Source organism: Quercus robur, chromosome 8 (genome assembly GCF_932294415.1).
Source record: "Quercus robur chromosome 8, dhQueRobu3.1, whole genome shotgun sequence".
Lineage (NCBI taxonomy): Eukaryota > Viridiplantae > Streptophyta > Magnoliopsida > Fagales > Fagaceae > Quercus > Quercus robur.
The window spans coordinates 54,441,151-54,468,761 of record NC_065541.1 but is presented as its reverse complement, the minus strand read 5'-3'; the positions used below and the strand labels follow the sequence as shown (position 1 = coordinate 54,468,761).

Below are 27,611 nucleotides of genomic sequence, written 5' to 3'. Positions count from 1 at the left end.
CTTTATTTCTTTTTTCTAAACTCAGTTCCCTAATGACAAACATAATTTTAATGTGTCAGATACGACCCAAAAAAAAAAATACCTAGATTAACCCACTATTAGCTATCTAAAAGCTTAATTCACAGTAAAAAAAAAAAAAAAAAAAAATTGATGTATTCAATGATATTTCAAAAATTAATAGCTCAATTTACTAAGGTTCCAACAAGCACAAAAATAAATTACAATAAAACTAACATAAATATACTATTGACTTTACCTTCTGCTATATATTTGATGAAGAGAGGACATCAACCAGCTGTGATCCTTTTCTAGGCCTCTCAACTCAGTACTGCATTCCAACCCATCTGTGATGTTGGTCTCACTATTATCAACTATAAAATTTATTCTCCTACTGGTTACCTGAAAAAGGAGACATTGGAGTCTAAGCTTAGTAGAAATTATTATGAGTAATTACGATAAGTCAAATTTCTTGGGACAAGTTATAGCACTAAAATATTGATTTCAGTTGCCTAGATCATAACTAAAAGAAAAGAAGGTAGTCCCATTTCAATTCCAATCCATTGGAAACAGAAAAAAGGTTTGATAGTCACAGTCACTGTGGATGAAATAAAAAAAAATAAGATATCATTTTAAAATGCATGCTATGTATCTAGAAAGGGGGGGTTTAAAAAATAGTATCTAGAAAATGGGAATCGACAAGGGATATAAAGAAAAAAAAAATTGTAAGTTGCACTTGCACAGGCACACAATAAGTTTCGAACCAACAACCTCACCCTCCACCTTGTTGTTACAAGGGGAGAAAGTGCGATTTCAGTTAAAACTCAATCGTTCTTAAACACATATTAGAGACTTTTTTTTTTTTTTTTTTGATAAGTAAGAAAGATGTATATAAGTTGGCAAGTTTTTTTTTTTTTTTTTTTTTTTTTTGGTGATAAGTAAGAAAGAGGTGTATAAGTTGGCAAGTTTTTTTTTTTTTTTTTTGGATAAATAAGAAAGATTTATATTTCTTGCCAACTTATAATAATAATAATAATAAACTTGCCAACTTATATACATCTTTCTTACTTAATTAAAAAAAAAAAAAAAAAAAACATATATTGGAGACATATCTACTAGTATCTTCCAATCCAAACAAGGTTTGGCTCTGTAAGCAAAATTTTCATTTAAAAAAGGACACCATGAGGGTTGAACTCTATAACACCACAGAGCCACAACATAACTCCATCTTGAGATCGGGTTGAGCACAGCATTTTAACAAGCAGTAATATCATTCAAACGGTACAGCTCATCGCTATTGCTCAAGGAAGTGTCTAAACAGGGCTCATTCTCTTAGGTAAGGGACAACAGCAACGATACCAAGTTGGCCCTTAAACATAAATGGAATAGTGGATTTATAATGATCCAAAAGAGGAATTTTCCTTAGTTCTAATTGATTGCATATACTTCTTTGACATTTATGGAATAAAATAAAAAAAATAGTGTGCCCACATCATAAATTCATAATATGCATCTAGACATGGCATGATGGCAAAGCAAATGAGATTATCAAATGTAAATTGAAAGAAATGTCAGGCTTGAGCTTGTATAACTTACTTGAAAGGTTCCTCGTACAACCCTCAGTGGCCGAACCATTGATGAAGGAAGCTCAAAAACTATTCTTTCATCAAGTTCGCTGGGAACATACCCAGGGGCAACTGCTGAAGAACTTTGGACCAAGTCTTGGTCACTAGTGAGTTGATCATTACCTCCAAGGGATGCCTGCATGGTTTGCTCAGCTGTCCCAGATGCTCTTGGCTGAATATCTGCACCATGTTTTGTTTCATGAGCCCTGATATCTGAATTATCAATTTCCACCTGCTCATCTTCTTCATTGACTGGCTCCATCGAGATGGCTTCAGCTGCTAGAATAGGAGCATTCGATGAATTTATGACATTTTCTTGATCCTGCTTTGTCTCAATATGATCCTCATAATTGGCAGCAGCACCAAAGTGATCAGACCCTCTATAATTCCTCCTCAAACATGGTCTCATCCTTGAAGCACTTTCCATTAAGTCCAACTTCCAAAAAACCTACAGATCCACAATGGTTTCTTTCAGAGATTATGATTCCTACCTTCACAGTAAACAAGCCATAAATGATACAAAAGGTGCAGGGCCATCATATCATGAGTAACAAATACAAATGCAGCAACAACTGAAGATGCAGTTTACAGAGTAAGTTCTAACAACATACACGTGCAGGATTGCATAAATGGTCCCCAAATGGACCAAAAAGGCAGTTCATTTCTATCAAGCAATGGACAAGTTTGCGCCATGCACGAATTCCAGTTGAAAAACGATGACGAGCTATTACATCAACTTGAGCGCGCCTGTCAATCTGGAGAGAAAGGAAAAATGATAAATCTTAAATGCTACCTCCGTAAGTAATGAAAACCAGAAGGAAAAGCACCACTCAAACCTCTGATCGTTGCATGTTCCTTGCTAGAGCAAAACTTGCAACAAGTACAGCAATGAATTTGTAGGAAAGAGCATTAAAATCTTTCCCATAAACTGATCTTGTATCAACTGGTTGCAAACATTCCATCCAAGCAACTCCCATTGCTTCAGATACATTCCATCTCTTCACACGCTCCATGTCACTGGCATTCCTTCGTTGTGCAGAAGTGGCCATTGCCACAGCACTGAGACCCCTTCCAGAACCAATCTTGGCACTGCGTTCAAGATCACGTGCAGCTGCCAAGGCAGCAGCTTTTGCAGCAGCTTTGTCCTTAGGAAGTGCTGGCGATTTGTTAGGTGCCTCCAAAGGTTTATGAAAGCTTGAAAATGTATGAAGCCTAGCAGTTTTCCTTTCAAGCAATGATGAATCACGCTTGAGCTGCAAATTAGTGGCAGGAGCTGAGGACTCACCCCCAGAAGCACCAGCAGCAATCATTGCCAATGCCATTGCAGCAGGCGGTGATGCAAAAGCAGCAGCCCAAGCTGGAGATATCATGGCAAGAGCAGCCTGAAAGATATAAAAATGATACATCTCAAAAGATTTTTTTTACAGGTAAACCCAACACTCAATCAGGATTCAACCGTAACATCATCCTCCACCCCTTGTTTATAGGAAATAAACCTTTTGATCCAAACAGCATTGGCAATTGGTACATCTCAACCAATAAAAAAAGATGCAACATAAAAGGTATATATAGATAATAAAGGGCACACCAGGAGATACTTCTAACCATGTAATAGAAAAAAGGAATAACAGAAGATACAACAAAATTGGCCTCCATTTTAATTTCTAGTACTCCAAACTGTGAGTGCAAGAAAGTCTTCACAAAAAAGAAAATATCAGTTTCAGAATCTAAAAGTAGGGTGATTATAATTCTCCCCCAAACAAATTAAGCTAAGACAAACTACCAAAATAAATTACAACATACTTGTCCTAAGTGAATATCAAATCATTGGAAGAAAATTACAAATACAAATGCTGACAGTAATCAAATATAAGCAATACAAAATATATAAAATTTTAAACATTTGTAGTGAATAGTTGCTGTTCAAACATGGTTTTATGCACATGATTCACTAGTGAAGAAATACAAGACACAAGATACTGTGTACTACCAAAAAGTGAATAGCTTGGAAAGATGCTCCACCTTGGAGTGATGGATGTGTTTTTTTTTCTAAAGTCTTACCTGTCAAAAAAATATTTTTTCTCAAATCTTGTCCTCACCTAAAACACAACATTTTCCCTCCAAAAAACACAGGAATATCAATGAAGGGCCCTGCCTGAGTACTGACGCATAATGCTAACTTATTCATATTAACACACATGGAACAGGACCTCTAGTAAAAACATAATTTATTTTATTTGTGCCTTACTACAGTGGAATTTTCAAACGAGCAAGATAAGTCGACATCAATCAATCGACAGCATCTAACCCCAAGAGGTAGCACAATCGTTTAGGGACCATGAGTAATAAAGAGGCCACTAGTTTGAAACTCCCCTTCCCCCACCCATGGGATCAAAACTCACATTTGTTCTGTGACGGCATCTACTCACAGAACAAATGTTGAAAGATTAAAGATTGTCAAGATAACATTCACAAAGCCTTCTTTAAGGCCAGAAATATGTTAGTCAGCATGTGGAAATATAAAACTGATACACTAGAAGCTATGAATCCAAAAAAAAATTTATATATATATATATATATATCAAAACAGAATAAAAGAAGGATGACAATCTCCAATAACCTCTATTGGCAGGGCATCAGCAGCCAATGCACGGTCATCAACAATAAGAGGGTTCAAACCATCAGCAGTAGCAAGTTCATGAATTCCAGCCAAAAGTGGCCGCCACCTCCTCAGAACAGCAACAAATGGTGGTAATATGGCCTCAAGGTACTGTTTGCGAAGAGGCTTTCTGTCCCTACCAACTGCATGCCATACCTGCAAAGTAAATGCTATGATAAGGTAACTACAAGAACAATTATCAACAATCAAGACAGCAATGGATCCAATGTCCCTTGAGAGAGAGAGAACAGGAAAAAAAAAATGCTAGGATCACAACTTTTGTCACAACTTGATCACATGACAAGTCGTGAGTGGTGGAGTAAAATGGTGGGTCCCCAACTCCACCACTCACGACTTGCCACATGAGCAAGTTGTGGTAAAAGTTGTGGTCCTAGCATCACTCAAAAAAAAAAAAAAAGGTGGAAGGAAACAATACAGTTTCCATCATGATCTCAGCATGAAACAAACTAAGATCTGACCTAAGCAAACATGTAGAGCACTATACCACTGCAATCAATTACATATTTTAACTAACCTCAGAATAAAGAACACAAGATGCTACCAATACTCGCTGTCTCTTGGAATCGGAAATTGGCATGTTTAGGACAGGTGAAAGCACACTGTACATCAATAGTATATATTAGTTCACAGCTTTATATTTATTTTTAAAAAAAAAAAAAAACCTTGAACAGCAGGATAACCAGAAAAAATTATGCTGATGACATCATAAATGCAAGACTCATGTAAAGATATTCATAGAAGAGCCTTTGTTTATCTTATGATCACAGCTATGCAGTTTCAATATGCTTGTGGCAAAACTTACTGGAACAAAACACACATGGATCTTACAAACCTAACAAAACTCTACTGATGCCTTCCATATAGGTCCCACGCGGTGTCCATAACCATAACAGAACAAAATTTGGAATTAAATTGAGTAAAAATCTAAGAAACTAGGAAATCATCTAAAGAAAGCAAAGACAAATACAATTATATTGATCATACCCCATATAGACTTGGACTCCTTAAGTTTTAACTACCAGGCCCAAACTAAATATCTATTTAACCCACAAAAAAAACCCTTTGATTACATAATAAACCCATAACATGACCCAAGGGACTGACCAGATGGACCCAACTACAGCCCATACCTAGAAATCTGAAACTTACAGAAATATTCTGACTCCTAAAAGTAAAATAAATTAAACCGACAGCTTTCTAATGAAAAGGGAAAAAAAAAAGACTCAATGGTAACTTAACATGACCTACAGACGGTGCCCATTAGGCCTGCATGTTAGACCACACTTTTTAGGAAACTGTTAATTTTTACTTTTTAGTGAGCTTCTTGCTGCCTGTGTTATTTAGAGAGGGCAACATGAGCTCACACAAGCTTTGTATAGTGAAGTGTTGAGAAAAAATTTCAAGGCTATAGTACTCGAGAATCAAAGGCTTGAATTCTTCTGGAAACTAGGGCAATATGAATTAAATACTAGGAGCAGACATAAAGCCAACAAAATAATCCAGTGCCAGTCCAGCTGACTAAAGGCAAATACATTTAAAACAAAGGTGATGTAATTAATCTGGTTCCTCTTCCTTTTTCATTAAGTAATCAATTGCATATCATCTCTGTCTAGATGTTATACAGTTCAGTATAACATAATATGTAGCAGCAGCAGCACCAACTTGTATAGTAACAATAAATCTAAATATGGGTGAGCCACAGTGCACAACTGAAATAGAAAGACACGGACAATATGATACAGCCAGGCCAGAATGCAAAACATTTTTTATTGGAACCATCCTTCAGGTTAATTTATTGTATATTAAAAAATGGCTCAAATGATGCATATAAAACACAATGAGTCCTATTTTTTATTATTAAAAATTACTGTCAAAAGAAAGTCAATCCAATCCACTAAATCCACATTGAATTCATGAGTAGCAATCAAGATTCAGAAATTAGAGCGCTAAATTCTAAAACTATGGCATGAATCCTCTCTAAAAGAGCTTTTTGGTTCCCAGTAGTTGGCTATAGGTTTTTTTTTTTTTTTTTTTTTTTGATAAGTAATGTAAGAAATTTTATTAAAAAAACCAAGTACACTGGAAGTGTACTACAGTGGCACAAATCAAGAACCCAAATTACAACAATCAATATGATTGGGGAGAGAAAAACCAGTATTAGTTGGCTATAGTTGGAACTCAATTAGATGATTTTAGAGATAAACTAGTTCAGTGGAATGGTAATATATAAGATTATAAAAGAATCTTAGCCAGACCAATGCAATGAAAATCTAAACAAAATAAGAGTTGTTGGAAGTATGTTAATATGAAGATATTCTGTTGTGCTTAGTTTTTTTTGGCAAAGAAATAAATCACAATTACAGTTGGAAAAACTGTTGATTTAAATACAAATATGAAATCTTAGTGTGTGTTTGGCATTGCTTAAAAAGCCAGTTTTTTTTTTACTATTCAGCTTATCTTTTCTACTATTCATGGGTCTCATTGCACTTTTTGGTACTATTCATAATCCCTACTGTATTATTTCAGCTACCTTTTAACTTTATCTACGGTACTTTCAACAAAAAGTTTTCAATTTCAACTAAATAAGTTGTTCCCAAACAGACACTTAATGAGAAATAATTGAAGAAAATGATTAAAACAGATATGAAGTACTAGCAGCAGCAATGATGTTGAGATAAATGGTGGACAATGAAAAATTAGAATGCCTGATTCAGGGAAGAGGCCTTTCAGAACTTGAGATATCTTAAACAAACTATGAATCGCAGAAAGCCAGGTATACTGATGCTGTAAACAAAGAGAAGGAAAGGAATACTGGAATAGTATTCAACATAGTTGATTTTAGCAACAATGATTCTTAAAGATGAAAAGTAATCAGAGAAATAATATTTGCGGACAATTTTGAATAAGTAGAGTAAGTTTTTATGGTAGGGTAGAATTATAGATAGTATTACATAAATATATGTTAGGAAAGGCACTATTGTAACTTCACTGCATAAAACTAAAACCTTGGATCAACTGTAGATGTTTCAGACTTTTACTTGATGAGCACCATCTCTGTGCCAGGAACATTACCATGGGAGGTTTACTGACTCATAAAAATCATGGAAACTCAATTGATCCTGAAAAATATTCACATAAATTTCTAAGGTAACTTTAAAATAGCTGTAGTTAACTTACCTCCACAACAAGGCTGAGCGTGGTTTCCTTCCTTCTGGCATGCTGTCCTCTAAGCTTACATTTCTCATAAGCATAGTGTCTTCACCATCATCTTCTTCCCTCATTGAGAGAAGCACCATCCGAAGCATGCATAAGAATGGTTGGTCGCTGTCCAATAACTGGTATAGTGCAGCCATTCCACCCATTCCAGTACCTGATCCTCCGCCAATACCAAGACCACCACCAAGTCCAGACTCATCTAACAATAAAGCTTGGAGCATTGCAACAGATTTCTTTACCAGAGGAAGTTCAATCCAGTTTCCATTTGCATCTTTTTCCAAAGCAGACTTCCAAGATTCCCAGCCACTGCCACCACCACCAGAGATGGCTGTTATTGAAGGATTGTCAACACCATACCATAATCTGCTCCTATATTTCCAACCCTCAGCTATATCCATAGCACAACTCCCATATGACACAAAAGCACAGGCAACAGATTCGTAAGGCTCAGCAGCTGCTGCTGCAGTAAGGCGTTCCATCACTGCTGCAGAAACTTGCCCATTTGTATCTGCCATTGAAGCAAGGACCTGATTGATATATTAAAATGTGTAAGTCCTACGAATAAAAAACTAACATCATGCATGATATATGAAAGCATGACAGCATGAGAAGCAACTAGACTATAAAACTCAAACTAATATGACAGTGTACTCAAAAAAAGCGAAATGAATAAAACTCCGACAATAAATCACGTTTAGGGTAATTCAGATGCAAAGCATAAAGAATTAAATTGTTCTGCTACTAAGAGTCATGTACCCAATTGACATGTCAACAAAACATTGATATAAAATATATATATATATATATATAATTTATTTACTCAAAGAAACATTAAAGAATTCTACATTTCAAATACTGTACCTAAAAGAATCATTAATACGAATAAATAAATCCCAGAGTGTGGGTGCATAGTTGTGAGTGTGAGATATGGTTCTGGAATAAGGGTATACATACATCAAGAGGGAGTCCCCCAGTATCACTAGATGATGATCTGCGATCACCCATAGCTTCCATTGATTCTCTGCCAGTTGTTAATGAATTTGGGTGGTTATTCAAAGGAGACGCAAGAGAAAAGGAAGATGGAGAGCCATCTTTAGCACGTGAAGCGCAGGATAGTTTGCTCTGTAACCGTAAATGATCCTCAACAAGCATTAGTATAACAATTGCATTCTCAACCAGAGCCACAGAAAGCTGGGCAGCATTCTCTGCTTCTGCTCTAGAATCTTTTGGTGACAACCCCTCAGCTGCAACACCAGCAGCAGCTGCAGCAATAACTTGAGTCTGCTGAAAGGGAAAAACTGGATGTAGAAATTATTGCAGATTACTAGAAAATAATGAAAGCTCAGAATAGCTTTCTTCATTCCAATGCTTAAGAACATTAAGAGAGATAACTAGCAACTCACAAGTAGCTCCAATAGGCAACAGAATGAAGAGAATAAAATGGAGGGGGAAAAGAGGGGGGGGGGGGGGGGGGGAAGAGGAAGTATAATGAGGAAATGGGAAGCAATATACTGCTCAATCATAATTAACATAATCTTTTCTATAAATGTTCAATTAGTTAACATTAAAAAAGAAGTGATTTATATCAGGCCATTTGCCATCAGATCTACAAACATTGATAAAATGCCAAAGAACTGGCATAATGTCTTTAACAAACAAGGGAACTTTAATTTCTAGAAACAAAAGATACCTGAACCTGCAGTTCCCTTGCAGCAAAATCCAGCAAGCCACCCAACAGCCTTCTTTTAAATATTGGCAAAGATTCTTCACGTCTTCAAAAGTTGAAGATGATGAACCAAATAAGGTAATTTATTAATGATAAAGATTTCAAGATGAAAGAAAAAAAGTAACTGCTGCTGATGTTTTTGATAAGTAAAACTGTTGTTGGCATATATGAATTAAAACATAGCCTATGTGAATTTCATTTGCATATGCTACATAATTTTGTTTTGAAAACTAGAAAAGGGCAGCATTTAGCATTCTGCAGCACAGAAACTACATGGAGTATTTTAGTTGGGCAAAGCCAATGGAAGAAAATATCTGAGCAATAAAGACAAATTACAAGACTGACCCTGAGAAAAGCATAGGACTATGTAAATATCCACCAAATCATGATTCTAAACATAGTGAATGTCAATCCAAGAGGCCTTCGGTGTCCTTTTTTGTAAATCAGTTCTGGAATGCCATTTTCACCATTTATATTTGTCTCACAAACTAGCACCCTAGTCAGACACCAATACACGTATCTGAATTTATTTTATAATTTTCATTTTTATTTTTTAAAGGAGAGGAAATGAGCCAATGCAAGTATAAGCAAGTGATTTCAACACACCACCAGACAATGAAAAGATCTCAAATTGCTCCAAAACAAAATTAACTACTATGTTTATTTTCTATCCCTTTTTGAATGAATAAATTGTACAATAGGCTGAAAAATGGGGGCTTTCCTCATCCAACCAAGGTAGTCAAAAGCAAAAGGCAACTTTAAGGTGCCAAGGCCTTATATTGCCCAAGGCATGAGGCGACAAAAAGGCACTAGCCCGAGTAAAGCAAGGCGCCAAGTTCTAAATATATTTGTTATACATATACAACTTAAATCATATGTAACTAGTGTATTGAAATATTATAATAAAGTGTTTTTAAATGTGTTGCAGGAAAAATTAGGTCTATCAAATGATTTCAAAAGGATTAACATGGTTTAGGCTCTATTAGTTACTCTAATAATAGGTTTTACAACAAGCTTCTACAAGAAATTAATTAATCTAACAATAAGTTTTACAAACAAACTCTTGTAAATTAATTTATCTAACAATAGGTTTTATAACATGCTTTTTAAAATTAATAATCTAATGATAGGTTTTACAACAACCTTCTATTACAAATTTAAAACTAAAAAAACAAAATTTTAAAAAGAAAATTTACAATAGGTTTCATGGCTTAAGGTCCTTAAGCTTGCCTAGGCACTAAAGGTGAGTGCCTCACTAAAGGCACCTTAGTGGCACCTCACCTCGCCTGGGCAACTAGGCTAGCACCTGGCTCACCTTTGACTACACTGCATCCAGTCCAGAGCCACCCCCCCCCCCCCCCCAACACCCTAACCATGCTATATATACAAAGTATTTAAGGGGGAAACAAAAGAGGCTCATAGTCCTTCATATGTCTATTTTTTTTCTAGTGTACCACTTTTTTTATAAGTAAATAATTCATTAAAAGAAAAAAAAAAGGTTGCTACCCAGTTACACGGGCTATGGCCTATATATACATAAGAGTAAAGCACCAAAAATGTCTGGTGTACCACATGATCCAATCAAGTTTAAACACTTATTTGTTTATCTGACTATGGTTAATGCAGCAAAGATTAAACAAAATTTAGACATGAATGGGTAGATTGTCCAATGTATAAGGCACACAACTTGTGTGCCTGTTTGTGTGTGAGTGGCAGCACACTAAATATTCTATTTATTTAAAATTGAAAATGAAATAAAATGAAAACCAGATAGCATTCACAACAAATAGGGATGGCGAAAGGGCATTTTTGAAGCAGGTCAGCCCAACTACTTAAACAAATAAATTTCAACCCAAACTTATTAAAACCTGCTTGGGAGGCCCACATTTTGTCAGCTATGGAATCAAGAAACAGCAGAACAGTAAAACGAAGGTGGCAACACTCAAGAGTAAATCATTCATTTCCAAAAAAAGTAGGGAAAGTTTGCAGAACAGGCCAGAAATATAGTACCTGACCCGCTGGTCTCTAGTGCTCGATCCACCCACAATAGAAAGCCATTCTGCACAATGAATTGTAGCCTCAATATCCTGAAAAAAGGAAGTAATAACCAAAAAATATAAATAAAATTGATATGATTAGAGAGTAAGGAAATCTAGTCAGGATCAATATAATGATTTCCAGCAAAAATAGATAGAACTATCTCCATTCAGTTGAAAGTACAAGATGCATACGTATATTCAATCATGGGCAACGGTATCAAATCAGTGAAGTATAACAGGTAGAACAATAATGATTGTGCAAGTCACTTTTTAAGCCTAGACCAGTCAGCACGCCAAACAAACAGCAGATCCTCAACAAGGAAAGCTCTTACACTTTTATCAGAAACTGAGCCTTCCATTTCATTATTTTTTCACACATAATGATAGCAAGTTGATTCAACCAGATTAGAAATTTGTTAGAAAAGCCAGCACTCCAGAGAAACCAAGTTAACCCATCTTGAAAATATTGATACATAGAAAATATTAAACCAAACAAACTTTACTCCTCCCAGTTTCATCAACTAATTCACTAACACGTGCACATAGCTAGGACCGGTCAGTGCAAAGAATTCGATTCTTGAGTTGTAATTAGAACCAGACCAGTAGAAGAAATTCTTTCGTCGAAACTGAGAACTACAAACAAAACTAGCAAGTGGTCTGGCACATACATTATAAAAAATGTAAATGCTAGATGCTTCACCCGCTTTTTTTCCCCTGCAAAGGCATTGCATTAAAAGTAGTTTATGGAGAGACCACATCCACAAATTACTACAGGACTCTGCAGGATATAAATTGTCTGTGCATATTAGTCTTCTGTAGGTTCCACATCATAGACAGTCCAGATCAATGAAGTCCCAACAATTAATTGAAAGGGTATCTCATACCATTCATTGACCTCTATGCATCACATTTATTTATACCTGAACTTCCAGTAAAATTTGAGACTTCTGTTGACTTGCACATTCCCTAATCTTTACCACTTCAAAGCAGTGGCTCTTAATACAAAACTTCCAATACTCCAAAATCCAGTATTTCATTTCAAGTTCCACATTTAACTATATTTCTTTCTTTTTTTTCTTTTTTTGATGAATTAACTATATTTCAAATTGATAGTAAAAACATGGCTCCAAAGCAGCCATTCAATCAAATGCAGAGAACAACAAGGTATGTGCAACAGACCATAGCACAAAACATGGTATATCAACATCATTATGAACCCACGACTTCACCCTCCACCTAGCACTTGCAAGAGCAGGAGGTGCAACATGGTATCAACATCATTATGATAATACACAACAGACTTGAAAGGATATGCAACAATCTATTGATTATGAACAAAAGCAGTGAATGTCTTAAGGCTAAGAAATAACCTTCCATCCATCCTTTTGGCGCATTGAATGCTCTAACATGATAATCAGGAAGTTGTGTATAAGGTCCTCTATGTCTCCTAAGCCTGTAGAATTAAGGCTTTTGCTTGCACCCAACTGTAAAAACAAGTACAGTTAGAATCTTCAAAACTGGTATCTATTGGCACATAACAAATAAGTAACACATCACAGCTAAAAACTAATACTTTCTTGCCTATGTCATGCTTCACACTTTATGTATGACTTAAACTATGCAAATTTATAAACATACAAAAGAGTCCAAACTGAATACTAATAGTAGCACCTCATGGTTTGAGATAAGAATTTCCAGAATCCATTCAGGCCATTCCTCCATGTTTGTCAGACTGCTTCTATTTTCTGGATGACTGCAAGCCAAAAACAGAAGATCCTGAAATCATATAGAGAGAAGCAGCTCAGAACTAAAATAGAATGTCAAGGACCGCAATCAGGAGAACCAAAAATGTGCAGAACAAAAGCAAGACATTCAAGCAACTAGAATTCTTGTTACTGGATAATCATAAACAAACTTCCATGATGGCTGTATCTTTTAGCAATTGACAAGTGACAACACATCGTACACTCCCTCTAACACTTGGCTTGAAGCATATATGTATGTAAACTACAACTAGAAGACCACTAAATATAGAAAGATTGAATAAAAGTAAAATTGACAACTGTGGTTCAAAAAAAGTCCTCAGTCTAACAATGCATTAAAATAGAGGATACAACCTCTGTTGATTATTTTACAATGGAAGCCATTAAATAATTTGCATGAAGATAGTTCTACCCATCTAGCAATCGTTTCTAAACTTTGACAAGATTTAAGCAAACTGAAAAAAAAATTCTGAAATGTGACTAAATGATTATTTAAGTCCCTCAGATGTTAAATCTGAATAGACACAGACTCTCACTTCATAGAATAAATATCACATGCTAAAGCCAAATAATGGATATATCATGCAGACCAAAATACAACACAATCAGCCAGCATAATTCATACAAGTATCAAAACTTTTTTTCTCTTACTTATACCAAACACCAGAAAGAACAACATTCTTTCAACAATAGGTACCAATTCAATCTCAGGCAAAAAAGATAAGACATAAGAGGCACCATTCTAACAAATTCACATTAAATGAATTCACATGTCAGAGCACAAGAAACATGGAAATAATACCTGCAGAGCTCGACTTTGAAAACTCCTAGATGCATATGGAAGTGAACGCAAAAGAACCAACAAAAGTTGTGAATGTTCAAAGCGATGACCAGAATCATAAAAGTTCAGGCCATCATCTGCCGAAGAAGCATTAATCTGAAACAAAACATGGGAAAATAACAAAATCAGATTCTCACTCTCAAAATATATGTTTCTAACACATACAAAATATAGACTGAAACCTGCTTGAGCTCATAAGGCATAGATAATCCTCCCCTTGAAAGGGAGTTTTCTAGAGTGTTGTAAAGGAGCTTCAAACAAAGAAATATTGAGCACACTGAAATTGGGTAAACAAAAACTAAACACTAGAGATTGCAATTCGAACAGAACTGCCCCTGGCATATGGAAAGGCCCCAAGGAGAAAACGAATTGCATTTACCAATTTAAATATCCATCTCATATTCATATAAAAAGCATAAAAATAACTCAAAAGAAAGCAACTTAAGATTTTTATTGAAAAATAAGTGCAATCATGATGACAAATACAGAGCCTATTATATAAGGAGATGCAAAAATTTTAAAATCCAATGTTTTGTAGATAATTGTACCATTTATAGTGCAATATCACAAAAAATGATCTTAAGTTAAGTGGAACTATAAGGGTGCAATACAGGCTCTAAGGTTTTTCATCAAAAGCCCTAAGTTTCAATCAAAAGAAAAAAACATGAGTGTTCATACAATGTCAACAGAGTAAATGAAGTAATGGAAAAGGAAACAACATCAGACCTTTCATTGTTAAACAAACAATTATTTCAGAATTACGAATCAGAATAGTTTATATATATAAATATATATATACTCATACAAACCAATGCATTTATTTATATCTGAACAAAACCCAAAAAAAAAAGTATCTCCCATCTCAGTCAATGAGTGTTTATATAATATAGGAAGAAAATTACAGATCTGGATTAGTGATAATCAGGTATATAGGACTCAATGTGGAAGATAAAAACAAGTTAAAGCCATACCGAAGCCCCCATTAAAGCCGTGTATACATTGCCAGTCATGAGCCTGTTTGGTGCCGCATGGAAAGCTTTCTGTAAAGCATAAAGTAGCAGACAAACTTTATCATCAAACATAGTACCACCTCCATCAGGCAGCCCACTACCAAAAAGATTGCTTGACATATCTGAAGAAGCATGTGAACCAAATTTCAAATGCCCTGATGCTAATAAAGCACCTAAGAGACCTATGATCCCAACAACAATCCCATCACTTTTGTCAATGTTGTAAACATTATTTCTCGCATTGTCAGCACTAATTGATAAGCTTATACCACCCAAATTTTTAATTAAAGGATTCTCGGATACAGATGTCATCCTTTCAACTGTCATGCTGGGGGAATAAGCAACAGGGCTGATACCACTTTCAAGAGGTTGAGAATCACAATCTTTCTCATGTAAAACAAATTCATTTTCCTCTGTGGATCCTACATTATCCTGACTTGTCTCAGGAACCCCACTATCACAACCTAGTTCAGGTTCCTGGACCGACAAACTATCATCACTCTCAGTCACAGTATCAATATCACTAGAGTCACCAGATTTAGCTTCTCTTTGCAGCAGAACAAGAAGTGTTTCTACACCACCACATGCTAGGAATGCCTCTGCAAATGTTTGAGCTCTAAATGTATTCGGCTGTACCACCAACCGATACATTAGATGCAACACCCTTGCAACCTGGATTAACATAGGAGTCATTTTGAGCAGAACAATAAGAAAATAGTTCATATTTATTCCCTTTAAATTTCAAATGAAAAGTAAACACCATCCATGAGGGCAAAAGGTGAATAATTTGTTCATTGTCACCACCAAATTTTAAACAATTAAACACAAAGATTATGGAGAACCACAGCCATGCGAAAGTAGAACCCTTTTAAGATTATGATCAGAATCTACAATTCCTGAAAAACATATGTTCTTTGACAACGTAACTAGATTAAAAAATTGGATATGCCAAACAAAACACATGCACCTCTCAATATGTTACTAAACTATCAATAGTCAGTTTAGCAGTGTTGTGCCAAGAGCTTGTTTGGCTTTTTTTGGACAACTTTAAGGATAATAATAAAGATAGAAGGTTTTAGGGTGACAGCTCATGCCACAGTAAAGAAAAATGATTATTTGAGGATATACAAAAGGTCCTTGAGTTGATTCACTAATTTTGTATTTCAAGATGCAATCAGGTAGCACAGAAGGAGAATGGAACTAACTTAATGAAATTGGCATCATATTGTTCATATTAATGTCTTTATCTTTCATATATACAAAATATATAATTTTACACATATAAGATGGCAAATATATTCTTTTCATCCTTGAAATGTAGTACAGGTTGTATTTTCATCCCTGAAAATTTATAAAGTTCTATTTCCATCCCTTAAAATTTTAAAATGTCACCCATTTCGTCCTTCTATCCACCTTCATTAAATTTGTTGTCAGCATGTCCAACAGATTACATATTTTAGAAACCAAAAAAGAACCTAAACAATATTTTAGGGACGAAAAAGATACAGTATAGGTTCAACTTTTGTCACTGAAATATCATTTAGGTTTTAATTTTGTTCCTAAAACTTAACAGAGGTGGACAGAAGAACGAAAAGTACAAAATTTTAGATTTTCAAGGACAAAAACAGAACCTTTTAAATTTTGAAGGACAAAAAAGAACCTAGGCTATATTTTAGGGAAGAAAAGAATATTTAGCCTAAAAAAAATTAACCACTTTACTTTTGGCCATCAAATTATTTTTCATCTCAATTAACAAAGCTGCTATTTTGGCTTTGGAACTCTTTCCTACTTTACCCACAAAATCATAATAATCACATAATTAAAAAATACAAGGGAAAATTAGAGATTTCATAAGCCATAAATCATTTTCAAGAAACAGGGAAATACTAATAACTATTACAAATAATGCGAAAAAAAAAAAATATATATATATATATAATAATGCAAGGAAAATATCTCGATGTGTTATATATATATATATATATATACATTATACATATGTATGTGTATTACATGTACCATCTTAAAAGCCAGGTAATGATTAATTTAAATATGAATTTGTGTCACTTAAAACCAATCATGTTAGAAACTATCAAGCAATATATCATTAGCATTTTAAACCAATAACAAAAGACCAGGCATTAGCAAAAGCAAATATATGTACGTACATATATAAATACATACATATGTATGTACATATTATATCATACAAACTTTAGTTCCATTAAAAAAAGACCAGAAAACAAAAGAGTAGGGAATTTTAGGTACTGCCATGTTATGTTTTAAGGGCTGCCTTAAGGAGTTCGAAAAGTTAAGCGCAAAATTTTAAGTATTGAATTGAAAACGTATAAATAGTTAAACCTTTATATTTTCCTTGTTGCCTTATAGATAGATAATTGGTGTGTCCGTTCTTATTAGTAATCGAATCCCTCATTTGGTTCTGGTTGATATTGATATCACAAAGAAAAATAAAGGAAAAAAAATTAACAGTATCAAAGCAAACAGCCACACAAATATGAATCTGCTTTAGAGAACAATGTCCACACTGTAACTCTACCTGATTGGGTTGTGGGCAGTCAACCATGAACCCTAGTAAACAACGGACATCATCTGAAGCAAAAGGAGGAGGTGCTGCTCCTACTAGAAGTTCAATAATTACTAAAAGTTCATCAACCAAAGCATTCACTTCACCAACTGGACGCATGGACTCCTTTAGAGAAAAAGTATTCACCGAGTCCTTTTCATGAATTGTCCAATAGCATATTCTGCAGCCATCAAGAAGCATCTGAATAGCATTTGCATCTCGCATTACTGATGACTCTGTGAAAACCATGTCTGCAAGTGATGAGAGAAGCTTCTTTTGTAGTCCATAGTTGCACAAGCTCCAAATTTTGAGATCCAATAGCAGCGTACTGAAAAGATGCACTTTGAGGGCGTGATTAATCTTTTGAAATTGACATAGGGAGACAATGGCTGCAACAAGTTCCTCATTTCCAACACCATTGCGCTTCCCATCATCAAGAGAAGACAGACTTTGCAAAAGAAAGTTTAAGATTCTAGACAGAACCTCAGGCCCTTTGGTACGACACAACTCTTCATTGTTCCAAGGATGTTGAAGAGCCATAGAAATAATTCGGAATATTGGGGAAGCAAGAGTAGCAGTGGCCAGTGAAAAAGGAAAATTCCCTGGTTGTGGATCTAGGCTATCTTTATCAACATCGCTTACTGCCAGTGGTAGCAAAGACATGGGACCGCCATAGGCCAAGGCCCACAACGCCTCCACTGGTCTCATTCGTGTAGCAACATGGACTTGCCCAAGAACCTCAGCTGGTCGTCGGAGCATTCCTGAATCATTACTAATGGGTAATTAAGAAGGAAGACACAAATGCTAGAAAATTATTCAAGGCACAATTCATAAGAGAAATTTCATATTCTGCTTAGGCTAATTACCTATCAAAAAAAAAAAAAATATTCTGCTTAGGCTAATTATATGATTAACTATAAATGCTAAAAGTTTATTTAGATTTATACTCTCATTATCTTTTAATAATATTTTCATGGACACATAGATCAATGCCTAGCTTTCAGCAAAATCTGGCAACAGATACAAAAGAGGAGAGGAAGCAATTCATTATATGAGTATCAAAATGAATGGAAGGTTTAAGACGAAAAGGCAAACATGTGTGAGAGAGAGAGAGAGAAGAGAAGGGAAGTTGTTATTTTGTTACCCCACTTACTTACTGTATTGTTTGAGTACATTGCTAATTTACCAAAAACCAGAAAATTAATTTAAACAAATGCAAGAAAAGCATGAGTTAGCCTCACAGGAAAAAGGCATTAAAACAAAAAATTAATTTCTTCCGTTGACAGGAGAGGGAAATGGAGGATGACAGAGAGCTCTTCCCCGCACCCCACAAACACCATTAGTTTATTTTGAACCAAGTAGCTATCCTTCTCAATCAGGTTCAGATACTTTTCCTTAACTGGAACCTTTTTTATAATTCCTTTTGCTTCTGTATGAGTAGAGTCGACCTTCTATATTCCCCAAAAAGTGATTGAAAACAATTTATCAAATCAGCCACAAACATAGTTATTTTAAGAATGTCCAACTTAACCTTTTTTTTAGTAACATCCAACATAGCCATTTACATATAATAAATATCAAACCTAGTGAAAAATCTTACCTTTTTCATTGAATGATTTATAGTTATATATGAGACTCAAGAGTTGACTCAAAAGATTATTGCGTCAGGTAAGATAGATTACTGCCAGAATGCACAGGCATTGTTATAAGTAAAATCAACCACAAGAGTAACACATATTACGTATCAAACCTTGCTACATAGATATCAAAGTGCCCATATTAATTTAGTGTTATTCAAATATAGTAAATAAGATAGAAATGAGTTAACCTGCAGCACCAGAAGGAGAAGCATCTGGACAGAATCTACCACTTAGCAAACTCGGGTGATAGAGAAGGTAAATGCATCCACCAATTTCTGCATCCAAAAGAGAACTTTCCTCTGCCAAGCTTTGCACATGATCATTTGCCGCTAACCATGGTAGTCCAGCTCCACTACCAAAAGAAGGCAGCACATCTCCTCCTCTAGAAGCCAAACGTGCCATCCTTTCTGGACCAATTGGTTCCTTAAAGATATAAACAGGCCCCATCTCAGCAAACAAAGGGCACTGACGTCGCCGACGTTGTAAACCAGCCATTGTAGGAGGGGGATTTGTCCCAATACAGCAAAATGCAAGTGACTTGGAAATCCGAGGAAACTCAAAAGGACGACTTTCATACAAGGATCCATCAATATACAATCTCAGCTCGCTTTCTGCTTTCCCAAGCAGCCCTTGCTTGCATGTATGCTCCAAACCAATAAAGTACCAGCATTGTGGCTTAAATGCATGAGTAAAATGCAAAGAAGCCTTCTTTCCCTTTCCACTGCCACATTCAACTACCAAAAACTGTGCATGAAAGTATGCCTCTATCCCCTGATTATCAGCAGATAAGAAACTGAAGAGCCGAGGCATGTGTGCTGTGCCTTCACCAGCAAGTGCACTAGCAGCGGCAGCAGCTGACATAGCTGATGATTTTCCAGACTTTGCTGCTGCAGCTGCAGCAATAGCAGCAGCAGCAGTGGCTGTATTTAACGTGTCTGCAAAGGATTCAACATAGATCCACGTTGCAAAGGCATAACCATTAGTGAATGGCCAACGACTGTCACCAGGCCCTAGCAAACCAGAGCTTTCACCATCAAACTCAAATGTTTGTGCTGGTCCCTTTGACTCCTTTCCACCCATTGCTTTCTCCAATGCAAGCATTAAGCGAGTAGCCCATAAAGTGGTAAGCGTTCTTGTAATGACTTGAAGCCATTTATGCAAATCAATAACACTAAGTGAATGTCCAGCTAAGTATTGGATGCAGTAGCATAAAGGAGTTCCATCCCATCTCATTTGCTCTGTTGAACCAACTTCCTGAGCAAAAATCTTCTCTGCTGTGCTTAAAAGAACTCCTAACAAACCAGCCATAGAGCACATTGCTCTATTTCTTGTGCAAGCCCGTAATATAGCAAGCAATCCCCTAACCATTCGTGTCCTAGGGGACATGATAACCTCACTATCACCTGCCCAAGGAAGCCATGGAATAAGTTCACCCGACACTGTGGCAGCCCGAGAATTTAACATAACACTAGGAGGATTGTTATCCTCGCCCTCTTCGAAACTTTCAACACCACCCATTGTTGCAAGAAGCGAATCAACTACCAAGAAAGCAATGCTGTCCATTTCATCATCACTTCCAAAATTCTCCTCACCAGTAACAATATTCTTTAGTTTTTCCAAGCTTTCAGGCTTCCCCATAATTGCAGAATCCACTAAATGCAACAACTCTGGAGACACATTTGGCATAACAGGTTTGGGCCTAGGTCTTGGTGGTGAAGAAATGGGAGAATATGCAGCATCTGTATATACAGAAGAATCAAAACTAGTTGATGAGGAAGATTTCTTATGACCTACCTGTCTCTCTCGCCCAGGGCCTGATATGGGGTAATCATGTTTCGTCTCAGCAACTGGAGAAGAATCAATTTCTGCCCCAGACATGCCAGATAATTGAGAGCCATCATGAAACCGATCGGATGAGCGTCTTACATGATCCGAACTCGAAGAGAGATTTGATTCCAAATCACCACCACCCAGAGATTCATCAGCAGACTTCTCCTGATCTTTCAACGATACCTGCTCAAACTGTTCTTCATCCATGACCGCAGCCACAGAATCAACTCCTAGAGGGCCTACAATTGTATTTCCAATCTCAGTGCCAATGCCATTGATAACCCGCTGAGACGATCCTATTCTTCCCTGTACGCCACAGATTAGTTCATTACTATCTGAATCCTTCTCAGAAATTTCCCTAACTTCTTTTACTTCTTCTTCTTCTTCCATATTAGTATTGCTTTTTCAAAAAAAAAAAAGGCCTAGCAAATACTCACTCAAACTATATTCATGCCGAGCTACACACAAAGATTACAACAAACCATAGTCAAATATCATCATAACCAATTTAAACTAAGTGAATCAAAAACGCGAAACGTGTTATTAATAGAACTTTCACACTGTTTCAGCTAAAATTTAAAATGAAACAGAGAATAAATCCATCTAAATCATTACAGACTCCTAAAAAGAACATGATTAACGAAACAACACATGAAGCAACTGCATGTACATAATGAAGTCTTCAAGAATTGAAAATCAACTAACTGATCCAACGCCGAAAGAAAACCTAATAGATACGAGTACTATCTTTGGCCACTGCTAAGGCAAGCCTTCCACTATTCTAAAACCATAACCAAAAAGCGTAGAATTCAAAGTGCGAATACCATAAAAGAAATTCACAGATCTAGCTCAAAGAGGCAAGTACATAAAAACACGTGTATATATATACATATATATAGAGAGAGAGAGAGAGATTAGATAGATATTGAATTATCAAAACGACAACAATGGATCGTGTTGCATTGCATTGCATTGCAGAGTAGATCAACTCGGCAAATGGATCTGACGAATTGGACCGTTACAATGTGAGAAACTTTCATACATTGAATCAGCTCTGATCGGAGCAATTTTTTTTTCAAAAAGCATAAATCATATTGATAAATTAACATTAGAAGAAGGAAAAAAAAAATGGAAATGGAAGATTGACCAGAAAGGAAAGGGAGGTGAAATTGGTACCTTGGGAAATGGATCCAAACAACAGATTCAAATCGGGTTCGGGTCCGTGTGTTTGATTCGGCAGCGAGAGAATTTGATTGAAATGGAAAGGGCAGAGAGAGAGAGAGAGAGAGAGAGAGGGAGATTTAGGAATGGGGGAAGAAAGAAGGAGAAAGAGAAGGCGAATTGGGCGCGAGAGAGAGAATGAGAATTGGTGGATTTGGCAACTAATAGTTTTTTTGGTAGAAATTTTTGGCAACTAATAGTAATTATATGCAAAGGCTTGTATGTGGTTGCCCGGTCAAATAATAATCAAATTACCTATGCTTTGCTTTACTTTAATTTTTAGCTAACATTATGCAAAGGGTAATTACGCCAATTTCTTTCAAGCTTTTAAGTTTCCGTCAGTTGCACTGCAAATCTTTGTTTTCACTTCGCTTGTAAGTGAAGAAGAAGGTTTTGAATTTTGATTGGAAGATCAAGTCCAACCTTGTCATGGCATTCATTAACTTTCTTTTTTTTTTTTTTTTTTTTGGTCTTTTTGGGTTTAAAAATACAATTAGTGAATTGTAATTTTAATCTCCTAAGTTTAAAATTTGTTATTTTAGCTTGTTACTTTTGGTAATGCTATTCTTTTAGTCCTTTTGCCCATTACCACTTGAAAAAACATCGTTAACTCTCTTATAACAACGTTGTTTTAAATCATTTTTTTTTATAACAATATCGTTTTATTCTCTAGTAATTAAAAAAAATGATTTAAAATAACGTTGTTATAAGAGAGTTAACTGTGTTTTTTCAAATGGTGATGGATGGAGTGATTAAAATGATTGCATTGTCAATGTTAATGGACTAAAATGGTAAAATTTAAACTTAGTGGACTAAATGACAATTCAACAAACTTATAGGCTATAAATTGTATGTTTGCATTTTATATTCTTTTAGTTAAAATTCAATTTAGTCCCCTAAATCTTATTTCCAATGTTAAATGAATTATTGACAAAACAAAATTTTACAACATTTTCAAATTAATATTAAAATAAATAAATTGCATCCATGTGTAAAGTGATAGGCTATTTTAGGAATGTTATAAAATTATTGTGAACTTTTGTTGTACTCCTAACTATATTATTGTTGAATTAGTTATTTTTTTGTTAATTTGATCTCTCATTTCAGTTTGGGAATTGTTTATTTCCGGTAGTTTATTTGCAGCATTTATCAAAAGATAAAATTTTTTTGTAACTTTTATATTAAGTGTGTTACCAAAAAACTAAAAGCTAGATTATTTTGACACACAAAAAAGAGCTTAGACAAAAAAGCAACAAAAAAAAAAAAAAAACTTTTTTCAACAATTCCTAAATGCACAATTTATAAATTGAGTCAATATAGTCCTTTTGTCCAATTTTGTTAACAAATAACATCGTTTTAAGGTTTAAACATTCTTTTTTAATTAAAAAGTTAATTGAAAACGTTCATTATATGTGTCTTTTAACATATCTTGTTATTAAATGAGTATTTTTTAATCTCTGCAAAAAAAAAAAGAGTATTGCTTAAAAATAAAAAAATAAAAAGGAATGTTTAAATGTTTTCATATGTTAATGGATTTGCAAAATGATTAAATTGGATCTTTTTAACAAAGTGGGGGATTAAATTGACAAAAATTAAACTTGAAGGACTAATATAACAATTGAAGTTCTTTAAATAAAATAAAATAAAAAATTGAAGCAAAAAATCAAGAACTAAATCGAATTTTCGATTTTTTTTTTTTTTCAAATCACCAAAAACGAAAAAATATTTTTAGCTTTTAGGATATTTTGAAGGAGGTTCGGAATTCGATGCGTGTAAACATTGGGCTGAAGAAATTGCTTTAGGCATTTAAATTAGGTGGTATCCCAAACCAGGCCATGTTCGCCAGATTGTGTTGAAATAAATAATCATTTCCGGCCTAACGGGCAATAAGGCCCACCTTAGTTTTATTGACTCAATTTTCTAAGGAGTTCAATGATTTTTCCAATTAAAGCCTATTGTATTATGTCATGTGGGCACCAAGCTTTTGGTAACTTTCAATGGATGTTCATCTAAAGTATCTAGCGACAAGACCAACCAATCCAATCCAGATCAACTCAACGCAGTGCAGCGCTTCAGGTTGATTTTTTGTGGGTTGGGTTGAAATTTTATTTTTAAGTTTTGGGTTAGATTGGGTGAAAGTTTTTTCAACCTATCTCACTAAACATGACCCACCATATATATAAATTTATATTATTATTATTATTATTATTTAAAAAAAAAATTAGTTGTCTTCTTATGGGAATTAGTTTTGACGAATTTAAAATTTTAGAATAAAATTCAGGCATATTACATAAATTGTAATAATTTATTAAAAAATGCCAATTATTGATAAAAGTCCAATTTTTTATAAAGCATGAAACATGTAAGCGCAATCTGTCTACTCAATCTAACTCAGTAAGTTGGATTGGGTTGAAAAACAGAAAAACTCTTCCAAAGAAATTGTGACTTTGAGTCACAATTTTAGTTATTTTTTAGACTGTGTAAAACAGTTTATGTGTAACAAACACAGCTTGCTTTCTTATATACCTCACAACATGTGAGACAAGAAACACAAAGCAAATTTTGAGTTAGGTAAAAAACTCTTTAACATAATGTATGTATCACTCTGTGTGAAATTACCCACCCCCCCCCCCCCCCCGACGGGCGCGGGTCAAGAGTAATGTTTGTGCTAATGGTGTGCTAGACATTATCCATCAATTCCACATAGAATTTCCTCCAAAATAATTTTCCTTATCACAATCTTTATACCCAAACTCCTCCGATCCTCGCCTAACAGTATCTAATAAGAAGACAGCAAGGGATCAAAATTGTTTGCTTAGTCCCCTACTTTTCTACAAGAAGACAAGAAGCTAATACATTTAGGTGCTGAACTCAAATTTCTCCCATTCGTTCCCTTGTTCCTACTTTCTTCTTTGAAAAGAGATTATTGTTTGTACACCATTTGCAAAAGAAACTCGAAATGTGAATCAAAATTCATGGTTTTCTTTATTATCCATCAGTCATCATTAACTGGCTGGGCATAACCATTTTTTTTGCCATGTCCTTAGCCATGGACGGAGCCATGGTTGGACTTGGGGGGCAATGCCCTCCCCCCACCCCCCCCCCCACCCCACAAATTTTTTTTAAAAAAATATTATTATATATATGGTACTAATTTTAGCAATTTTATTTTAGAAAATTACACTTTTGCCCCCTTAAAAATATCATTAATTCATTTAGGAGTATTGTTATAGTAATAAATTTTTCTATAACATTTTTACAAATTGTTAAAGTAGTAAATTTTTATTGGTTCATATTTGGGCCCATCACTTACATTATCAGCAATTTGTAAAAAAGTTTGTAATTCAAACATTTGCCTCATTTTAAAGACTAATTAAAAAATATTAATAAGTCTAAAATCTAAAAAAGAAATATACAAGCTCAAAAAAATTAGTACAACAACAAAAAATACCAATAGTAAAACTAAAAAAAAAAAAATTAAGCCTAGTCAATAAATTTTTACTTAAAACAGACAATCTAACCCTTTAAAAAAAATTTAACAACAACTAAGCAACTAAGTAGCAATAAAGTCGGAGGCCGAATTCACTATACACAACCATCAGCAAAGCCATCTCCCCTAATTTTAAGCTCTGGCTTTGTCTCTGTCCTTAGCATTAGGGTGCTCTACATGCCTTGTATGTGTTTTAATGGGATTCTGAAACAGAAAAAAAAAATATATATATATATATATATATATATTTTAATGGGGATGAACTTATGAAAATTTCACATTACTGACCTTTTGAGAATGAGAAATGTTTCATTTTTCCCCTTTTTTCCACTACACTACACCTTATCCAGCTAAAATTTTGAAAATTAAAAAGTTTTACTGCTCTAAAAAAAGAAAGTATTAAATACTGTGTGTGGGGGCCAGTTAGTCAGGAGGTGTTATTAAAGTTGTACAAATTGGGCCTGTGGCCCAATCCGAGAACATTAACTAATCTGAGAATGGCCAAATGAGGTTATAATGGGAATGGTATAAAGAGAAAAATAAAGATAGTATGAGATAAGTCCAACACACGTCCGAGGAGAAAAGCCATATCGGAAATGAGGATCCGAGGCCATTAAGAGTGTCTTATCATCCTAGACCTTCTTCAAAGTTACATCACAACTAGGAGTTGGACGTTGGACAAGGGGTGAGTAAAGGAAGGCAACAAATATCTTCAAAAGCTACTACCTCCACATTAAATGCCTCCCAACTAACTCTCTGACCGTATTAATGTGGAGGTGATACTTGAACAGTGACCAAGTAGCCTTACAGCTATTATTTAATGGTTCTAGGAGGTGTTGAATGGGACAAGAAGGAGCTCCTAGAATCCAATCTACACGTGTATGGTAGGGATAACACCAAGATTGTAATATATAGCACGGGAAAGTGACCCAAAAAGGGGATCGAAGAAAATCATAAAATCTAGGCAATAACATTGTGGATTCTGGTAACTGTGTTCATCAACAAGATATTATAAGATAAGCTTCTTAGGCTATGCCGAGGACAGATTTTCTTACTTTACTTGTGCTTAACACTCTTAATTCAACAACTTTTATGGTCCATCTTTTAGAGTATAACTAGTTCTTTCACCCACGCTCTATAAATTCATTGTTTGGCTTTGTTAGGCTTAAACCCAATCCTATATTGGGTCTAATCCAAATTCAGTCCTTACAATTGGCGCCGTCTGTGGGAAGAGCTTGATCTATTCTGAAAGAGATTTGGGTGCGTAGTCTAAGATGGAAGAAACAGGTCCACAACAGGCAATGACAGGTCCACACCAGGTGGATGCTAATTTATACCAGGCAGAATCAAGGGGATCCCAACATGGCAATCTGCGTAGGAGCCTCGAACGGAGAGGAGGTCGTGAGGGAAGTGTGCACACAACTCATACTAATAAAAGTCAATTTCGAGGGAAGAGCCATGTTTCCCATACAAAGGATGATAGAGACATGCAACGTGAAATTGATGAATTGAAGAGGGAATTGCATCACGCTCAGTGAAGACATTTGTCGCCCAGCTTTAAGCCATTCTCTGAAGAGACAGATGGTGCTAGTTATAGACGGAGATCCAAAACTCCGCCCAGCGAGACTTTTTCCTATGACGAGGAGTACCACCATAGACGTAGATATAAGAGCCCGCCTCACAAAGGCTTAAGAAACGATGCCATGAACAAGGCGCTGAGTCAAGTTTCTAAATCACCCTTCACATGAAACATAGAAGGTGCGAGTCTTCCTTGGCGATTCCATCAACCCACGTTCATCATTTATAATGGTCGAATAGATCCAATAGAACATGTCAGCTATTTCAGTCAAAGGATAGCCGTTCACTCCAAAGATGAGGCCTTGGTGTGTAAGGTCTTTCCATCTAACTTGGGCCCAATGGTGATGAGGTGGTTCAACGATTTAAAGGCG

At 35.3% G+C, this 27,611-nt stretch overlaps 1 protein-coding gene across 6 annotated transcripts in view; it reads right to left on the bottom strand.

The window, feature by feature from the left end:
- LOC126697064 (BEACH domain-containing protein C2) overlaps window positions 1-27,611 on the bottom strand; it is an 83,388-nt gene that overhangs the window by 13,632 nt on the left and 42,145 nt on the right. Inside the window, exons 1-17 of one of the 6 annotated variants that reach the window (XM_050393892.1) lie at window positions 22,128-22,355; window positions 19,310-21,409; window positions 17,455-18,242; window positions 14,859-15,569; window positions 13,849-13,983; window positions 12,955-13,059; window positions 12,654-12,767; window positions 11,255-11,331; window positions 9,209-9,290; window positions 8,473-8,802; window positions 7,480-8,045; window positions 4,817-4,901; window positions 4,243-4,437; window positions 2,459-3,004; window positions 2,234-2,377; window positions 1,594-2,070; window positions 257-399 (exon numbers count right to left, since the gene is read on the bottom strand). In XM_050393892.1, coding sequence (XP_050249849.1) covers window positions 257-399; window positions 1,594-2,070; window positions 2,234-2,377; window positions 2,459-3,004; window positions 4,243-4,437; window positions 4,817-4,901; window positions 7,480-8,045; window positions 8,473-8,802; window positions 9,209-9,290; window positions 11,255-11,331; window positions 12,654-12,767; window positions 12,955-13,059; window positions 13,849-13,983; window positions 14,859-15,569; window positions 17,455-18,242; window positions 19,310-21,341 — 6,530 coding nt within the window. In that variant the 5' untranslated portion in view covers window positions 21,342-21,409; window positions 22,128-22,355. Of the gene's footprint in view, window positions 1-256; window positions 400-1,593; window positions 2,071-2,233; window positions 2,378-2,458; window positions 3,005-4,242; window positions 4,438-4,816; window positions 4,902-7,479; window positions 8,046-8,472; window positions 8,803-9,208; window positions 9,291-11,254; window positions 11,332-12,653; window positions 12,768-12,954; window positions 13,060-13,848; window positions 13,984-14,858; window positions 15,570-17,454; window positions 18,243-19,309; window positions 21,410-22,127; window positions 22,356-27,611 lie in introns of those variants that run through there. The other 5 variants (XM_050393887.1, XM_050393889.1, XM_050393890.1 and 2 more) reach the window with 5 other exon arrangements.